The sequence below is a fragment of the Artemia franciscana genome, chromosome 14 (assembly GCF_032884065.1).
Source record: "Artemia franciscana chromosome 14, ASM3288406v1, whole genome shotgun sequence".
NCBI classification, from domain to species: domain Eukaryota; kingdom Metazoa; phylum Arthropoda; class Branchiopoda; order Anostraca; family Artemiidae; genus Artemia; species Artemia franciscana.
The window spans coordinates 39,822,216-39,839,757 of record NC_088876.1 but is presented as its reverse complement, the minus strand read 5'-3'; the positions used below and the strand labels follow the sequence as shown (position 1 = coordinate 39,839,757).

The 17,542-nt window shown below is 34.8% G+C and overlaps 2 protein-coding genes across 3 annotated transcripts in view; both read left to right on the top strand.

The window, feature by feature from the left end:
- LOC136035701 (lysine-specific demethylase 5D-like) overlaps positions 1-17,542 on the top strand; it is a 122,858-nt gene that overhangs the window by 45,790 nt on the left and 59,526 nt on the right. For both annotated transcript variants that reach the window (XM_065717646.1, XM_065717647.1), the window contains 3 exons: positions 499-653; positions 5,410-5,537; positions 6,907-7,101. In XM_065717646.1, coding sequence (XP_065573718.1) covers positions 499-653; positions 5,410-5,537; positions 6,907-7,101 — 478 coding nt within the window. The remainder of the gene's footprint in view (positions 1-498; positions 654-5,409; positions 5,538-6,906; positions 7,102-17,542) is intronic.
- Positions 7,396-16,665, top strand: LOC136035702 (lysine-specific demethylase 5B-like). The gene is made up of 4 exons (XM_065717648.1): positions 7,396-7,455; positions 10,759-10,940; positions 12,226-12,347; positions 16,495-16,665. The coding sequence occupies exons 1-4, from the start codon at positions 7,411-7,413 to the stop codon at positions 16,647-16,649; spliced, it is 504 nt and encodes a 167-aa protein (XP_065573720.1). The 5' UTR covers positions 7,396-7,410; the 3' UTR covers positions 16,650-16,665.

Here is a 17,542-nt window from a genome sequence, read left to right as displayed (position 1 = left end):
TGAGGCACCTTACACAGCCGTGCTCAACCCCTTTTCTACCCCTTCCATAAAGTTCCAATGTTCTTTGAACTTTTTTTTTACAACTCAATCAACTACTAACCTCACTCCATTCCATAGCAACAACAGTGTTATTTCGTAGTTTTCTATCTAAGACTAAAAGAGGTTGTTAAAGAGGTTGTTAATAATTCTTTGAACTTTTTTTTTATAACTCAATCAACTACTAACCTCACTCCATTCCATAGCAACAACAGTGTTATTTCGTAGTTTTCTATCTAAGACTAAAAGAGGTTGTTAAAGAGGTTGTTAATAATTCTTTGAACTTTTTTTTTACAACTCAATCAACTACTAACCTCACTCCATTCCATAGCAACAACAGTGTTATTTCGTAGTCCTGCCGTTACCCCTGCCAAAACAAGGGGTAACTGCCGTTACCCCTTGTTTTGCTCTATCCTTTCCAATAGAATTTGATTTGTGTTCACTCAATATTATTTTTTTTAGGGGTGAGCCAAAAACATGGTACGGTGTTCCTGGTGGGGAAGCTGAGCTTTTTGAAGAATCCGTGAAGAAATTGGCACCAGAACTGTTTACAAATCAGCCGGACTTGTTGCACCAACTTGTGACTCAAGTTAACCCTAACAATTTGATTGACAAAGGTGAGTCAAGCTTTTCATTTTTCAAGTTAAATTAATCAATTTCAATCAATTTATTAATTTAAAATTCAATTTCAATCAATATATTAATTTAAAAAAAACAAGTTACTTAGCTTCGACTCAAAAGCATAGCTTGTGTAAGCCGTAAAACGAAACAAAGAAGAGAAAAAAAAGTTGAAAAAAACAAAAAACAAGCAGATAAAGCAAGTATGTATAAAAAAAGATGGATGTATAGATGGTAACGTATAACACGAAAGTGAACAAACACAACTAATAATTCATAAAGACACTAAATCAAAATAAATGTGAAAATTAATATGGGAGGGAAAGTTCAATATGTTGTAAGGTTTATATTTTAAGGGATGAGAAACTCGTAAAACTGCATTAAATTTAATACAATTCAATTTAAAAAAAAATTAATAATTGTACATTGCTCACACCTTTTATACTTTAACATAAAAAAAATTTAGAAGGTGACTGTCTTGTAATAAATTAATGAATTGACATACACCAATCCCTAATTTGATGTGTAGGGTAAAAAATTCCTAGAGTCATCAGCATAGAGGAAATGAGGGGGGGGGGGGTAGATTGTCAAAACAGAAAAAAACAAGAGGACTACACAATTTGTTTTGTAAAATTTTTTAGTTTTAATTATTAAATTAATGAAAAATTAATATAATTAATAAAAATTAATAACAAAATTATTTTAAGAAAATTGTAAAAACTTTAAAGGGTATAAACGTTTAAGGATATTATTAAAAACGAAAGTAGACAAACAGAGTGAATAAATCATAGAGACCCAAAACAATTAAAATAAATTTGGAAATTAGTACAGGCGAAAAATTTCAAAATGTTTTAAGAATTTTATTTTAAGGAATGAGAAGCTCTCGAGATTTGTTAAAGTTTTGGGAAGTGAATTCCAAAGCATGATAGAAGTGAATATTGGGGATTGGCTAGGAAAGTGGGCTTTCCAGGATGTTCGAGAAATTGGTTTGAGCTTGATCGGAGGAGACGTTCAAGATTCACAGAGGAGGAAGTTCCCATTTTCCTTAGATTTTTCTTGGAAGCACCCCCAACCCAGTGTGGGAACGACCTGCTTTTTGTTTGGCCCTAGACGGTTGGCCGACAAGGAAAATCTTTGGCAACCTTGAAAGATTCTTAATATTTCTTTGGTGAAGAAAGAAAATATATTTCTTTCTGCGATTTTTTTTTTTTTTTTTTTTTTTTTTTTTTTTTTTTTTTTTTGTATGGTACAAATGTGATATGACATAGGAATTCCAGGAGATTCCAAGAAAGTCTCAAGATACCAAGAAAGAGGAGTCGCGAGCACAAAGAAACTCCCCATGCTTAAATGTCAGGTTTGGAGATTCCGAAAGATTCTAAGGAAATTACAGGAATTTCAGAAGATTCCTAAAAAAAAAGAATCTGAAGACTCCAAGAGAGAGGAGTCATGCGCAAGAAGCTCCTTTCTATGCCTTAGTATCTCATTTGGAAATTCCAAAAGATTCCAAGGAGATTTAAGGAATTCCAGAAGATCCCAAAAAAATCTCAAGATTCCAAGGAAGAGAAATTGTGAGCGCTAAGGGTATCCCCATTCTCGTGTGTATGGTCTGGATCGAACCCGCAAATCAACCGTGAATTCACTATTCTTCCTGTTTGTGACTAGTTCTACTTAAGTTACTAGAGGTATTAAATGGAAAAAAAAAAGTTGAAAAAAGAAGATAAAGCTCATCCACGAAAAGTTACCTTCAAATTTAAAACTTAAGTCGATGCTTATCAATTTCAGGATAAAACAAAGGCCTTAAAATCCACTACTCATAAGTTTGAAGAAGTGGCTTGAATAGCTTAGATGTTCGCTCAAAATAATTAAGGATTTAATCTTACAAATGTAGATGCACTAATTGGTGGATAAGGATCAAAAAGAATGATTTTGTGATATAGCCTAGACTTAGAAGAACAAAACAACCATGAGAATTACCGCGAAAATATAGAAATCACCCGGCATTGTTAGGGGATAACTCAAGAAGAGTTTGAAAAAGACTCCAGGGGTTATTTTGTGGAGTGCTCTAAGAAGAAGTGCGAGTCTTTAAATAAGGCTGAATAGAGAAAAAACTAGAATAAACGCTTAAATAGGGTAGAACAAGGAAGAAAGAGGCTAAGAATGAAAAAGAAACACCATGAGAATTACCATAAGAATTTAGGAATCACCCAAAATCGTATTGGGATTATCCTGAGGAGTGTTTTAAGGAGAGGCTTTAATTAGGATAGAACGAGGAGGAAAGAGGCTAGGAATGAAAAGACAACCATGAGAATTACCATAAGAAATTAGGAGTTACCTAAAATGGTGTGTAGGTTATCCTGAGTTCTTTAAGAAGAAGCTTTAAATACGGTAGAGCGAAGAGGAAAAAGACAAAGAATAAAAAGAAGGCCATGATCGAAAATTTTCAGGGGTTATTCTGAGAAGTGTGAAGTTGAGGATTAAATAGGGTTGAACTGAGAGAAGAAGGACCATAAGTACGTCTATTATACTGATTCAAATAATGCCCAGAAGTATTTTACAAAGTAATACTTAAGCATATTCCTATATTAAGATTTATGCTTACCATGCATGTTTTTGATTGTTTTTAAATAGATCGTGTACCGTCTTCATGTTTCAACGAAAGATGAAGATTTTGGTATTATTCGATAGCTGAAATTAAGCTTTATAAATTCACCGCATTGATTTTTTTTTAATTTGCTTCAGTTTTTATTTTTAAAGAAAATGTTTTTTTAAAAACATAGAATTTTGCGACTTTGCTGAAGCTACTATTTCAACCAAATAGACAAGGTATTTTTATCGTATTGTTCATTAGCTTCAGATCTATTTACTCACCATGCCAGATTTTTTAAATTGCTTTAAATTTTTCTGTTGAAAATAATGTAAACCTGCTTGAACAAGTAAAATTGTTACCGCTAGATGGACTATGCATCGTTATGGGCTATTCTCATTCCAAGAAATAAAGGTGGATTCGTCATTAATGAAATTTGTTGTTTGGAAGGATATCTTGTCTAAGAGCTCTTATTTTAAATCCCGACCAGATCCGGTGACATTGGGGGGAATTGAGGGGGGAACCTAAAATCTTGGAAAACGCTTAGAGTGGAGAATCGGGATAAAACTTGGTGGGAAAAATGAGCAGAAGTCCTAGATACATGATTGACATAACCGGAACGGATCTGCTCTGTTTTGGGGAGCTGGGGGGAGCTTTAATTCTGAAAAATTAGAAAAAATGAGGTATTTTCAACTTACGAAGGAGTGATCGGATCTTAATTAAAATTTGAAGTTTGGAAGGATATCGTGTCTCAGAGCTCTTGTTTCAAATCCCGACTAGATCCGGTGACATTGGGGGGAATTGAAGGGGAACCTAAAATCTTGGAAAACGCTTAGAGTGGATTAGTCGGGATGAAACTTGGTGGGAAAAATAATCAAAAATCCCAGATGCGCGATTGACATAACCGGAACGGATCCGCTCTCTTTGGGGGAGTTGGGAAGGGGAGGGTTAGTTCTGAAAAATTAGAAAAATGAGGTATTTTTAACTTACGAAGGAGTGATCGCATCTTAATGAAATTTGATGTTTGGAAGGATATCATGTGTCAGAGCCTAATTTTAAATCCCGACCGGATCCGATGAAGGGGAAGGTGGGGGGGGGTGGAACCTAAAATCTTGGAAAACGCTTAGAGTGGAGGGATCGGGATGAAACTTGGTGGGAAAAATAATCACAAGTCCTAGATACGGGATTGACATAACCGGAACGGATCTGCTCTCTTTTTTAATTCTAAAAAACGAGGTATTTTTAACTTACGAAAGAGTAATCGTATCTCAATGAAATTTCATATTTAGGAGGACCTCGAAACTCAGATCTCTTATTTTAAATACCGATCGGATCCAGTGTCATTAGGGGGGGGGGAATCTTGGAATACGCTTAAAGTGGAGAGATCAGGATGAAACTTGGTGGAAAGAATAAGCACAAGTCCAAGATAGGTGACTGACATCAGTGCTTTAGCGAGTTTGGTGCTTCTGGACGTGCTAGGACGATGATAATTGGTTGGCGTGTCAGGGAACTGCACAAATTGACTTGATAAAGTCGTTTTTCCCAATTCGACCATCTGTGGGGGGGGGGGGCTGAAGGGAGAGGAAAAGTTAGAAAAATTGAGTTATTTATAACTTACGAGTGGGTGATCGGGTCTTAATGAATTTTGATATTTAGAAGGACCTCGTGACTCAGAGCTCTTATTTTAAATCCCGACCGGCATTAAGCCTCTGATTTTCCTTTCAAAGCAATCTATTGATTCTTAGAATTTTGCTAAAGCTCATGCCATATGAGCTCTTTGCTCTTCCGACCTCGTCACAAGTGCCATATGACCTTTTAGCTCTTGTTTTAGAATTTGTTTTTCTTATAAATATTCTGTTTTTTAGAAATTTAGTTCTGTGACATTACAAATCTAAAAGCAGTTGCCCGCAAACGCACATAAAGGAGAAGTGTTATCGACCTAGCTTGCTGGGTCAAGTAAAATTTGTGTATCCGAAAGAAAAAACAAAAAAACATCAAAGATAGAAATGTGAAGAGAACCGAAAAAAATAAAGAACAAAACAGATCGCTACGGAAGAGACAATGAAGAATGTAGGGAAATAGAATTCCAAATAAGAATGGATTGATTGGTTTCTGATGTCTAGCTTCATATGATATTTATTCCCCTTGACATAATTGTTTGTTCTTTTTAGGTGTGCCAATTTTCCGAACTGATCAGCAGGCTGGAGAATTCGTGATAACATTTCCAAGGTCTTACCATTCTGGATTTAATCAAGGATATAATTTTGCTGAAGCTGTGAATTTCTGCTTGCCAGAATGGGTAAGTATGTTTTCCTTTTAAGCATAACATTTTCCTATGCGAAGCTTTCGCACTATTTGTCTTAAGTTTACGAATCTTTTTCTTTCCCTTCCTACCCTTTCATTGCCCTATCTCCCCATGCTCATTTCAATTTCTACTGTAATTTGCGTCATTGCTTCCTTCCAAGAATAAAAGTCCAGCAAAGAAAGTTGGAACAGCGAGCAGTAGCACAAATCAACACACGGTCAAAGATATCATATAGTTTATATATATATATATATATATATATATATATATATATATATATATATATATATATATATATATATATATATATATATTTTAATCAGGTTGATTTAGCTGATAATTTATTGGAAATTTAGTGAACTTGTGTAGATGCTTTGACTCTTTTTGTTCTCCGTATTCTTTTCTCTTGTCTTCACGGTGCTTCCTATTTCATCTGGGCATGAACCCTTTTCTGTAAAGCGTGAAATTTTATGATTTATCAAAAAAAATTGCTGGTGACTTTCTGGACAACTTAGGACCAAGAGAAAATTAGGACAACTATCGTACTGACAAGTTATTTCATGCTGACAAATTATGTCAAAATTATGAAAACTGACAAGCTGTCTTCTGACAACTGCCATGAACCATTATAAAAAAAAAAGATCACTTGGTTTCCTGCGCTATTTTTGTCAGACAAATAAACAACTTTTCAACGAATTTTCTATTAAACTTTTTTTCTATAAATTTTCTTTGGAATTGAATTATTTTCTCTTACAAGTTTAAACACTAGGCTAAAGGCTCTAACCTGGCTGTAGAAATTTACAGTCAAAAAAAAAAAAAAAAAAAAAAAAAGAAAGAAAATTCCATCTGGTATTTTTAGTCGTAGTTTCAAAAAGTTGTTTCGTATACCTTACCTGCCCTTCTATTAATCAATATTAAATGTCCCCTTCCCAGAATAAGGTCTTTTATGCTAGAGGGCTTGTATCTATTTAAGCTAAAATTTAACGATACTGAGGAAAAAATTATACTTATAGCATTGCAGCAAATGATTTATGCCTGTTCAGTTGCTTGAATAAGGCCGAAATTTCATTTCTCACTACTCCTCAGTCCGAAGAAATTTACATGACTCCTCCACAAGGCCGTATCCTGGGGGTATGGGGGGTTCAGGGCTTGAACCTCTTCCCCCTCTGAAAATTTTGTCTGACTCATAAAAACGTTTTTAACTTTTTAACCCCCCCCCCCCCCCCCAACACATCCTGAGTAAGCCCTTTCTCCTCCCCCCCTCAAAAAACCTTTTTTGCAACCTGTTTTTTCGTATTTTAAACAATTTCATAACTAACTTCTGTTACTATGGCATCCTAGTAAATGATTGTTTGTTCTGCAGCTTGAATGGGGTCGAAATTCCATTGAGCATTACTCCTCAGTCCGAAGGTATTGCGTATTCTCCCATGATGAGCTAGTATGCAACATGTCAGCAAAGGCTAATGATTTGGATTTGTCAGTGGCCTCAGCATGTCTTAAGGATATTAAACGAATGATTGAGACAGAAACTGATCTGAGGAAATCTCTCGAAGAATGGGTATGTATTGTATGGGTATGTATGTATGTATTTTTCGTTCTCACAAATGTTTCATTAGGTTTTGGTTCTGTGTGTATATAGCAGACATGACTTATTTTTTTGCAACTGCTGTTTTAAGGATATTAAACGAATGATTGAGACAGAAACTGATCTGAGGAAATCTCTCGAAGAATGGGTATGTATTGGGTATATGGGTATGTATGTATGTATTTTTCGTTCTCACAAATGTTTCATTAGGTTTTGGTTCTGTGTGTATATAGCAGACATGACTTATTTTTTTGCAACTGCTGTTTTAAGGATATTAAACGAATGATTGAGACAGAAACTGATCTGAGGAAATCTCTCGAAGAATGGGTATGTATTGGGTATATGGGTATGTATGATGGGTATGTTTCTTGAGGAGGCAAGGGCCTTGTGATCAGGGTTCCCACCTGTAGTAACTAAGTTCAATTTTAGCACTGCTACAGTCAATTTTTGACTGTATAGTCAAAAATCGCTGTGTAGCGCGCAAATTTGGGCAATTGTAGCACATTAGAAAGTGACCGTGGTGCCAACCCTGCTTATGACATTCCCCCTCCTCGAAATCTCTGAACTCCAAATGGTTTTTCCCTGGTTGTGTTTTCTTAGGCTTTTAACGAATCTTTTCGCTATTCTTCGCATACATTCTTACATTTTCTGTTTAAATACAATTTTTTGCATGTATCTTTTATATGGATCTCTGAGCCGTTCAGTTAATTTTTAAGCCGTTCCGCGTTGTCAGTTGAAAGCGTAGGTACATTTTTTATTTGTTATTCTAAATATTCACCTGTTCTGTTAGGAATGTTAATGAATAATAATAATTCAGATTTTCGAAATTGCTAAAGCGAAAATTCATATTATTTTCTCAATGGTGTAAAGAAAAGAGAGAAAAGGGTGGGTAGCACCAAGCTACCTGAGGCCAACACAACTACGCACACTCCCACTCCATCGTGATCTGTTCAAAGCCTCCCTCTGTACACCCACCCAAGAACTTCCTATTTTCCTTAAATATTTCTTTACGACATCATCCCACCCTAACCGCGGACGACCTGCTTTCCCTTTAGCCATAGATGATTGGCCAAAAAGGATAATCGCAGCACCAAGCTACCTGTGGCCAATACAACTACGCACACTCCCACTCCATCCTGATCTGTTCAAAGCTTCCCTCTCTACACCCACCCAAGAACTTCATATTTTCCTTAAACATTTTTTACGGCATCCTCCCACCCTAACCGCGGACGACCTGCTTTCCCTTTAGCCATAGATGGTTGGCCAAAAAGGATAATCGCAGCACCAAGCTACCTGTGGCCAACACAACTACGCACACTCCCACTCCATCCTGATCTGTTCAAAGCTTCCCTCTACACCCACCCAAGAACTTCCTATTTCCTTTAAATATTTCTTTACGACATCCTCCCACCCTAAACGCGGACGTCCTGCCTTCCCTTTAGCCATAGATGGTTGGCTAAAAAGGATAATCACAGCACCAAGCTACCTAAGGCCAACACAACTACGCACACTCCCACTCCATTCTGATCTGTTCAAAGCCTCCCTCTCTACACCCACCCAAGAACTTCCTATTTCCTTCAAATATTTCTTTACGACATCCTCACACCCTAACCGCGGACGACCTGCTTTCCGTTTAGCCATAGATGGTTGGCCAAAAAGGACAATCTTTGACAATCATTGCTTTTAAACGACGGGAAATCATTTTATAAGTGACTTCAAGTGTTTGTTCAAGTTCTTCTTGTATTTATGATGCGTCTTCATTAAGCAGAAACTCCAATTCGTCATCTTCAAACTTTTTTAGTGCTCTGGCATGTTAGAATTGCTACTTTTGAACCGTGCAAACGACTCTCAACACATCCATTCAGTTTTTTTTGAATGGATGTGGGGGGGGGGTAAAGTTAGAGCCCTCTGTCCCATAGCAAATTACACCCCTGGAAAACATCCTCCTCACTCACCCTTATGTCGGTACAGCTGCATGTGACAAAGCATAATCACTTTATACTTTTACTAAAATATGATGGCTTTCGGAAGCATTTTTCTTCATATTGAAGTCAACTCCCTGCAAAGACGCGTAAAATTTACCATATTTAAAATTACCCACACGTAAAATTTACCATATTTTATCAAGTAAAAAATAATGGTGCTTACATTTTAACTAAATAACTTATACTGACGTATGTGCCTAATGATAGTAGTGATAGTAGTGAAATGATAATAATGCTAGTCATAAAATTGATATTGGTTGTATCTATATAATATGATATAATTATAAAATTATAATAAAACTCAATGAGTGTTTGAAAATGTTGATTGATTGAAGAGTAAAGAAGTTATGACATGTTTTGTTCAACCGGCATGAATTTATTGCATACTCTAAACAATGACTTGGTTAAATTTCCAACCTATTTCAATTCCCTTGATTTTGTATAAAACGCTTATTTGATCACAAATCACTACCCCCCTCCTCCTCCCAGTCTAAATAAGCTGAAATAACGGAAGTAAAGGAGCTTTACATATTTAGGCCTTAAATATTACAAATCCACTTTACTGCCTTCGAAAGTACGAGCTTTCGTTAAAAAAAAAAAAAAAAAAAAAAATTCTCTTTCTCGTTCTTGTTTATATATTAAATGGTGGAAGAGAATCATTTTTTTTGTACATCTTCTGTTAGTACAATTGCTATCATTTCAATGACTTGGGTAAATTTTAGAGGTACTTCATGTATTTTGATTTGTATAAAATCAAGCTAAAACCCTAGATTAGACTAAAGGATTTTTCCTGAATTGGGGCAAGCCTAAAGTTCAATTTTTTGGCAATTATTTTTCAATTTCCCCCCATGCGAACTAAGGCTTTGTGTATTCGAAATATTAATTTTTTTTTTACTTTCCCTGTACTTTAATTTTATTCTCATATGATTTCCAGTGCTGTTCAGTATTTGTTGCGAGCTTTTATTAGTAGAGCTGCTGTATTTACTACAATGTATCTGCTTTACGACATGATTTCGCATTAAAGTCATAAATAACAATCCATATTTAGATGTGCAGCTGCTTTTTGTTAGTGCAGCTGCTATATTTACTACAATGTATCTGCCTTACCACATGATTTCGCATTAAAGTCATAAATAACAATCCTTATTTAGATGTGCAGCTGCTTCTTGTTAGTGCAGCTGCTATAATTACTACAATATATCTGCTCTACGACAGGATTTAGCATTAAAGTGTAAAGTCATAAATAACAATCTATATTTAAATGTGCAGCTGCTTTTTGTTAGTGTATCTGCTATAATTACTACAGTGTATCTGCTCTACGACAGGATTTCGCATTAAAGTGTGAAGTCATAAATAACAATCCATTTTTAAATATGCGGCTGCTTTTTGTTAGTGCAGCTGCTATTTATTACAATGTGTCTGCTCTACGACAGGATTTCACATTAAAGTGTGAAGTCATAAATAAAAGTCCATATATAAATGTGTAACTGCTTTTTGTTAGTGCAGCTGCTATATTTACTACAATGTATCTGCTCTATGACAGGCTTTCATATTAAAGTGTGAAGTCATAAATAACAATCCATATTTAGATGCAGTATAGCTTGACTGCTATTTAATTTAACGAGTTCATTTGGCTTTCTTGTAGGGAGTCAAGGATTGTGAATTTGTCCAATTTGAGCTGCTCCCTGATGACGAACGCCAGTGTGATGTCTGCAAAACTACCTGCTACCTCTCAGCTGTGGCTTGTTCGTGTGACCCCTGCAAACTTACCTGCCTCAAGCATTTCAAATCACTCTGCCAATGTCCTTCTAATAATCATAGACTCAAGTAAGCTTCTTTTCCTACAATGGACTATAGAATTAGCGACAAAAACCACTGACGTGAATTACAAAAAAAAAAAAAAAAAAAAAAAAAAAAAAAAACAAAAAAAAACACGGATCATAGACAGAAACAACCTCAAGGATAAACATTGACATTTAATGATCCTTGGAATTTATTAGAAAGAGAAACATAAGTTTTTTCATATATTCAAGCCATATTTTTCTATGTCTACTGTCATCACGCCTGAACTTGGGGGGGGGGGTTAAATTCCCCCTGTGCTTAGTCTGAAAATACTTTGAGGGTATTCTCCCTGTGCTTAGTCCGATAAAACTTAATTTCAAGTAGAAATGTCCCTAAAATACTACTCTTTTCTTAGTCCCTCCCCCCTCTCAGCAGGCAATGGATTGACTTATTATCGAAAGCAGGTTTTTGATAGTTAATTTCTATTATATAGAGAACCTCTGCCCGCTCCCCCTCCCTATTGAAGGGTTTGACCTGTGTGCAATGTAACAGTTGTTGTACCAAACTATTATTTTTGAAATCAAACTAATTTATTAGATGCACCTGTGCTGTTATTCGTAATTCAAAACTCAAGTTTAAAACGTTAAGTTTACCGTAGTTTACGTAATTTTACAAATTCTTTTATTTTCCTAGAGTCGCGACCCTGTTAGTTTTAAATTGTTTCCTTGACATTTATTACTGTTGTTAAACGAAGAGTAAAGAAAACAGTAGGTTTTGACTTGTGGAACCGGTACGTGCGCATGTTGAAAGGGACGGGGGTTGCATTTCTGAGTTCTTGAATTATCATATAAAATATTTTTTATTATTCCCTCCTTCCCGAGAAAAATCCTTCCGTACGTGCCTGTTTAACAGCGACAGAGAAATTGTGTTTCTATTAGCCATAGAGTCCTCGCCGAGTTTTGTCCATGTTAGTGTAAATTATGAGTACCAGTTTGTTTTATTAGTTAAGTTTTTTTAATTTTATTTAATTTACACATTTTATTTGGGTTGTATTCCATATAATATGATATAATTATATTGTTATCTTAAAGTGGTTCGGCGTTCTGTTTTTTTTATTCATGCTCGTTTGTGTAATTTTAATATACGTGTCTATTTGGTGGCCTCCAACCCCCCATTGCACTTCCTGGCTGAAGGGCCTAGAAACGGAGATCAGCACCGCCGGTAGGGACTGTAAAGTCCAATGCAGTATTCTTCACCTTTTTTTTATCTATTTGGTGCATATTTTATCAGATTTTTTTCTTCCATTTTCACTTTTTGAATTCTTTTACAGATACCGGTACAAGTTAGATGAATTTCCGGAGATGATGGAAAAAGTGGAAAAACGTGCCAAATCTTTTGCAGTCTGGACTCAAAAATACCTGGATTTGTGTCAGAAGAAAATACCAAAATTTAGTTAGTTTTTTTTTTCGTTTCTGTTTTAAGGTATATTTAGAAACCTTATGTTAGACCTTAGATCCTCCTGTGCCTCCAGAGGAGCCCAGGACATCTACAACCGCTAGTCATCCCTCTTGCGTCGCAGCAAGAACATCTTCCACGTCGGTTGAAGGGAAGCATTTATGTTTCGCAGATCCGTCTGATAAGTACGCCTGGGTGTATTGCGCGGCCTGCCTCTTCTTCTTCCTTCGGGTCGTCTCTGGAACGTCGCTTTTGGGATCCGGGATTCATCCATACGAAGTACATGCCCCAGATATTTCCACCGACGTTTCATATTTAGAAAACAGTGGTGATAATCTGAAAAATTTTAAGTTTTATACAATATTCTATTTTCCTCAATTTTTACCATGATTTCTGCTGAAATTGAAAAAAAAATACTAAATACAAAAAAAAACTCTTAACTGGATTAAACCACAAACAAATTCTTCGCAGAGGCTTCCTATGTTTCCCCAAAAGAAAATTGGAGAATTTCCCCAAAACTCTATAAGAAAATTCGATTCTCCGGAATTTATATCAAAATCTTTCGTAAAAGGATGAATTAATTTTAACGTAATTAGCGAAAATCAAAACGTACAACGTATTAACGTAATTACCACAAAATGTAAATCATGTTAGTTTTTGGCGAGATTTTGGAGAACTGGATTGTCTTATAAAAAAATTTGAGGAAACACTGAATAATTAAGGGAACCCTCAAACAATCTGGTGGTAGTGAAAGCAATAGTTACTTGCTCTATTTTGATTTTTCATTTGCGGTTTCTACTAGCTTGTGAACGAGTTTGGGAAAAGTGTAAGATATGCCCTTCGTATATATATATATATATATATATATATATATATATATATATATATATATATATATATATATATATATATATATATACATATATATATGTAGAGTCTCTCCGTCTATCCGTCTGTTACACTATCTTCTATTAAAAAATAAGGAAAAAAATAGAAAAAAATAAAAAAAAATAAAAAAAGATAAAAAAAAGATAAAAAACTAAAAAAACACTAAAAAGAAAAAAAAAGGAAAAAAACTAATAAAAACTAAAAAGACCAAAAAAAAACAACTAAAAAAAAAAAGAAAAAAACTAAAAAAGAAAAAAACAAAAAAATCAGCACGCAATTTTGTAAGAAGAATGATAATTGTTATAATAATCAACATAATAACACTTTATGCTTATATTGCACAATTGCCGAAGACTGAATTTACCGTAAGAGTGATTGAAATTCATAATTAAATTAATATCAAAAAATAATATATGATGGGAGCTTTCCCAAAAATTTCTTTAGAAGGTATTAACAGTTTTATTCTGTTCTATTATCAATTGTTCATTACTAAAAATAAAAACATGGCAAGAGGATTGACTAATTACCTCATAATTATAATTAACATTGGGGGTTGTTGAAACCTGGTTTCAAGTGCGTATTCAGGATTTTTTGGGGCGGGGATACAAAAGAAAACAGCAATATATTAAGTATCTATTTACATGCATTTTTGGTTGCTTTTTTACAAATCAGACTGTTGATTGGTCAAATTGGTCTGTTGATTGGTCTGATTGGCTGATTGGTCTGTTGATTGGTCTAAAATTGGTCTGTTGATTGGTCTGATTGGCTGATTGGTCTGTTGATTGGTCTAAAATTGGTCTGTTGATTGGTCTGATTGGCTGATTGGTCTGTTGATTGGTCTAAAATTGGTCTGTTGATTGGTCTGATTGGCTGATTGGTCTGTTGATTGGTCTAAAATTGGTCTGTTGATTGGTCTAAAATTGGTCTGTTGATTGGTCTAAAATTGGCTGATTGGTCTGTTTTTGTGGGCTATCCTCAGAGCACATCTCGTTGACTGAATTTTGTTCTTGACTTATTTGAAACCAGGTTCCTTTTTATTGTTTTTGTTTTTCGGATTTGTTTCTTTTGTGGAAGTGCTAAGGCTAATTCGTCTCAGAATCCCTCTTGTTTGTAAGTCATCTGGGAACCTGTCTGGTGGAACTTTTCTTGTACTGCAGCTTATTCTGAATATTGCAAAGGAAAATTCAAACCCTTGCATCCACATATTCAGCCATCAGTTCAACAGTAATATGCCTGTTGTCCTGAATCAATGCAATGTGTAGGGTAGGAAGTTCTAACTTCCTTAGTTTGTTCTATTCGTTATACAAACGGCTATTTTTAGGTCAATTTAAAGTAAAATATTCGAGTATTTCAAACAGTATTTTTCGTACGTTTTTATCATTTTTTTTTTTTACAGATTTGATTATTTTATATACCTTCTGCAACTAAAAAATTGACTCACTGGTCGCCATCCTTCCTCGGTGAAGACTCGGGAAAACACGCCTCGAGACTTGAGGAGACTCAACATTGTTAACTGAACATTTCAACATTTTTTGAATGATTGCAACATTTTATGAATACAATACATAGAAGAACTATGTATTGGACCAAAAATTTTTCATATGCATTTTTGTTGCGTTTTTACGAGTCAGACATTGGGTGGATTCAAATCATGAACCCTCCAACTAGATACGGCTCTGATTTTCAATTATTTCTTCTATTTTGAACTGCTGATTTAAAAAAAAAAAAAACCATTTTAAAGGGCTGATCTGAAAAGAAAGCATAAGCGAAACCGCTTTCTATTTTATTTCTTCTATTTTTGTTTCTTCTATTTTGAACCGCTGATTTGAAAAAAAAATCTATTTTGAAGGGCTGACCTGAAAAGAAAGCATAAGCGAAACTGCTTTCTATTTTGTTTCTTCTATTTCTTCTATTTTTGTTTTTTCTATTTATATTTGTTTCTTCTATTTTGAACTGCTTATTTGAAAAAAAATATATTTTGAAGGGCTGATCTGAAAAGAAAGCATAAGCGAAACCGCATTTGCGGTAGGATGGTTTACTAAAAGCATGTCCTTGACACAGCCATATCTTTTAAAGGGAAAATTAGGGCTTTGGGCGTTTGACGTCAAAGACTTCTACTCTAGTCCTAATTGAGTCTCTATATTCATAAATCCTGCCAAATATCTTTTTGGGTGTTCCTTTTGGCAACTTTACGAGTAAATCAATTGGCAATTACACGTTTGGTTTTGCGAAAGATAATGTCTAAGATGCGTCAGTAGGAGCAAAAACTCGGCGAATTTTCTTTCATAGAATTATATTCGCAAAAATTTTATTCTTTCCCAGTAAAGTATAGAATTTTATTCGCAAAAATTGGTTTTATGCTTAGATAACTCGGCCGCTTTAGAGTGAAGAACATAGTGTAGACAGTATGTTAATATCACCGAATTTAATATTGTGCTGAATATCGCTGAATTAAATTAAATTTAATTTGCTGAATATCGCTGGAATTTATATAATAGATGTTTGAGGTGCGAATCTTTGAAAATTTTGCCATTTAAAAATAGTAATTCCGTATTTCCATTTGAAAATAATATTCTAGGCTCTCAGGAGCAGCTGACGAGAAACAAAGTTTAAGGTTGTCAACTAGACGCAGTGAAACTTGTATTGATTAAATGATATATAACGTTCCATAACGAGATCGACGAGATATAGACAGTCCATTTGATTCGTTGTTCGAAGCTCCATGTAGATAAAAATCGTTTTCTTTGCAAATATTGACTGATCAGTGGAAAGAAAAATTGTCCCCTGACAAGAAGAATAAAACGTTAGTTATTCAATTGTAAATCCCTTTGTAAGGGCCTAGGGAACGTAGGGAGATGCTTTCCAGACTAAGAAAGTAGTTGAGTAAACTACTTTCAAAGATGTTTAGGAACTGGTATTTGTAATTTGATTGTAATATGGAATTGGTAATTCCAGAAAGTTTCGCTTATTAATTATTTTAAAATAGTTTAATTAATTTCAAACTGTTTACTAAAAACTAATTAAATAGAGAAGAGAGTTGCTACTATGATATTTAATCGAAATATCCTTCCTTCGCCCCCTCCCCACCCTAATACCCTAAATTAGGCGTTTATGTTTTCAGAGTTAAGTCCTTTATTTCTATGTCTTCCGTTTTTTGGAGAAAATTTGTTGCCTCTTAGTTTGCAGGAGTGTGATATCTTGTCTTTTTTTTTTTTTTTTTTTTTTTTTTTTTTTTTTTTTTTTTTTTTTTTTTTAGGTCTGTTGGAGTTTACTTCGCTTGTTGACGAGATAAAGGCTAAGAAATTTCCAGAAACTGAAGATGTACAAAATTGCAGACAACAATTATTGCAAGTGGAAAAATGTGCTAAAGTTTTCAAGCAATTAGCGACATTAGTCTCTAACGTACCGTAAGCTATCAGTTTCAAATTTTAATCTTTCTCTGCTTATTAACATGTCACATTAACACGAGTGACTTGCTCGCTCGATTCGAAATCGTTTGTCCGAGAGGACAGGGGTTCGAGTCCTGGTGACGCTGGTTATCTGGTTTGGAATGAAGGTCGCTGGCGTGAGTCTGTAAGCCCAGCCAGAGTTGACTCAGCTCTAAATTGGCACCTGAAGAAATCTGGGCTCGGTAAACAGGAAGGGTGTGTGGGAAGTATAGGAATAATGACCCCCAAAACCTCCATTGCACTTCCTGCCTGAAGGGCCATGAAACGGTGACCAGTACCTCCCTTAAGGACCGTAAAGTCCAGTGTTTTATTCTTTCTGTACCACCGTCTCTAACTAATCTATTTCTATCTTAATTTCTTTATATTCTTTTTTTTCTGTTGAAGATCAATATGGTTTACCTGTGCATATAAACTTCCTTTAATATTTCCAGTCCTGGTATCTTTTATCCTATCCTCCCTTATCTTTCTTTTATTCTTCCCATTTGTTCTCCTTCCTTTTTTATTCGGTTTAGTTTTGAAAATCGATAGTCGTTCTGTGCACATGCTGTTTATTTGATTAGCTTTCTAAATTTAATATCCTCCTTTTTTCCATCCTATTGCCCCTTTTTCTATTCTAGTTTTTAAGGTTTAGTCTGGTTATTTAGCTTTCGAAATTTAGTTTCTTCCTTTTTTCCGTCCTGTTGCCCCTTTTTCTCGTCTAATTTTTAATCTGTATGATTGAGCCGTGCAGTTTAGTAGTTTATTTGATACTTGAGCCTTTTCAATTTTGTTTCTTCCCTGCTCCCCCCTTTATTACTTATTTCTTTATTTTTTTTTTCTCGATTTTTTAAAAATAGTATGTTTGACCTTTGTCCT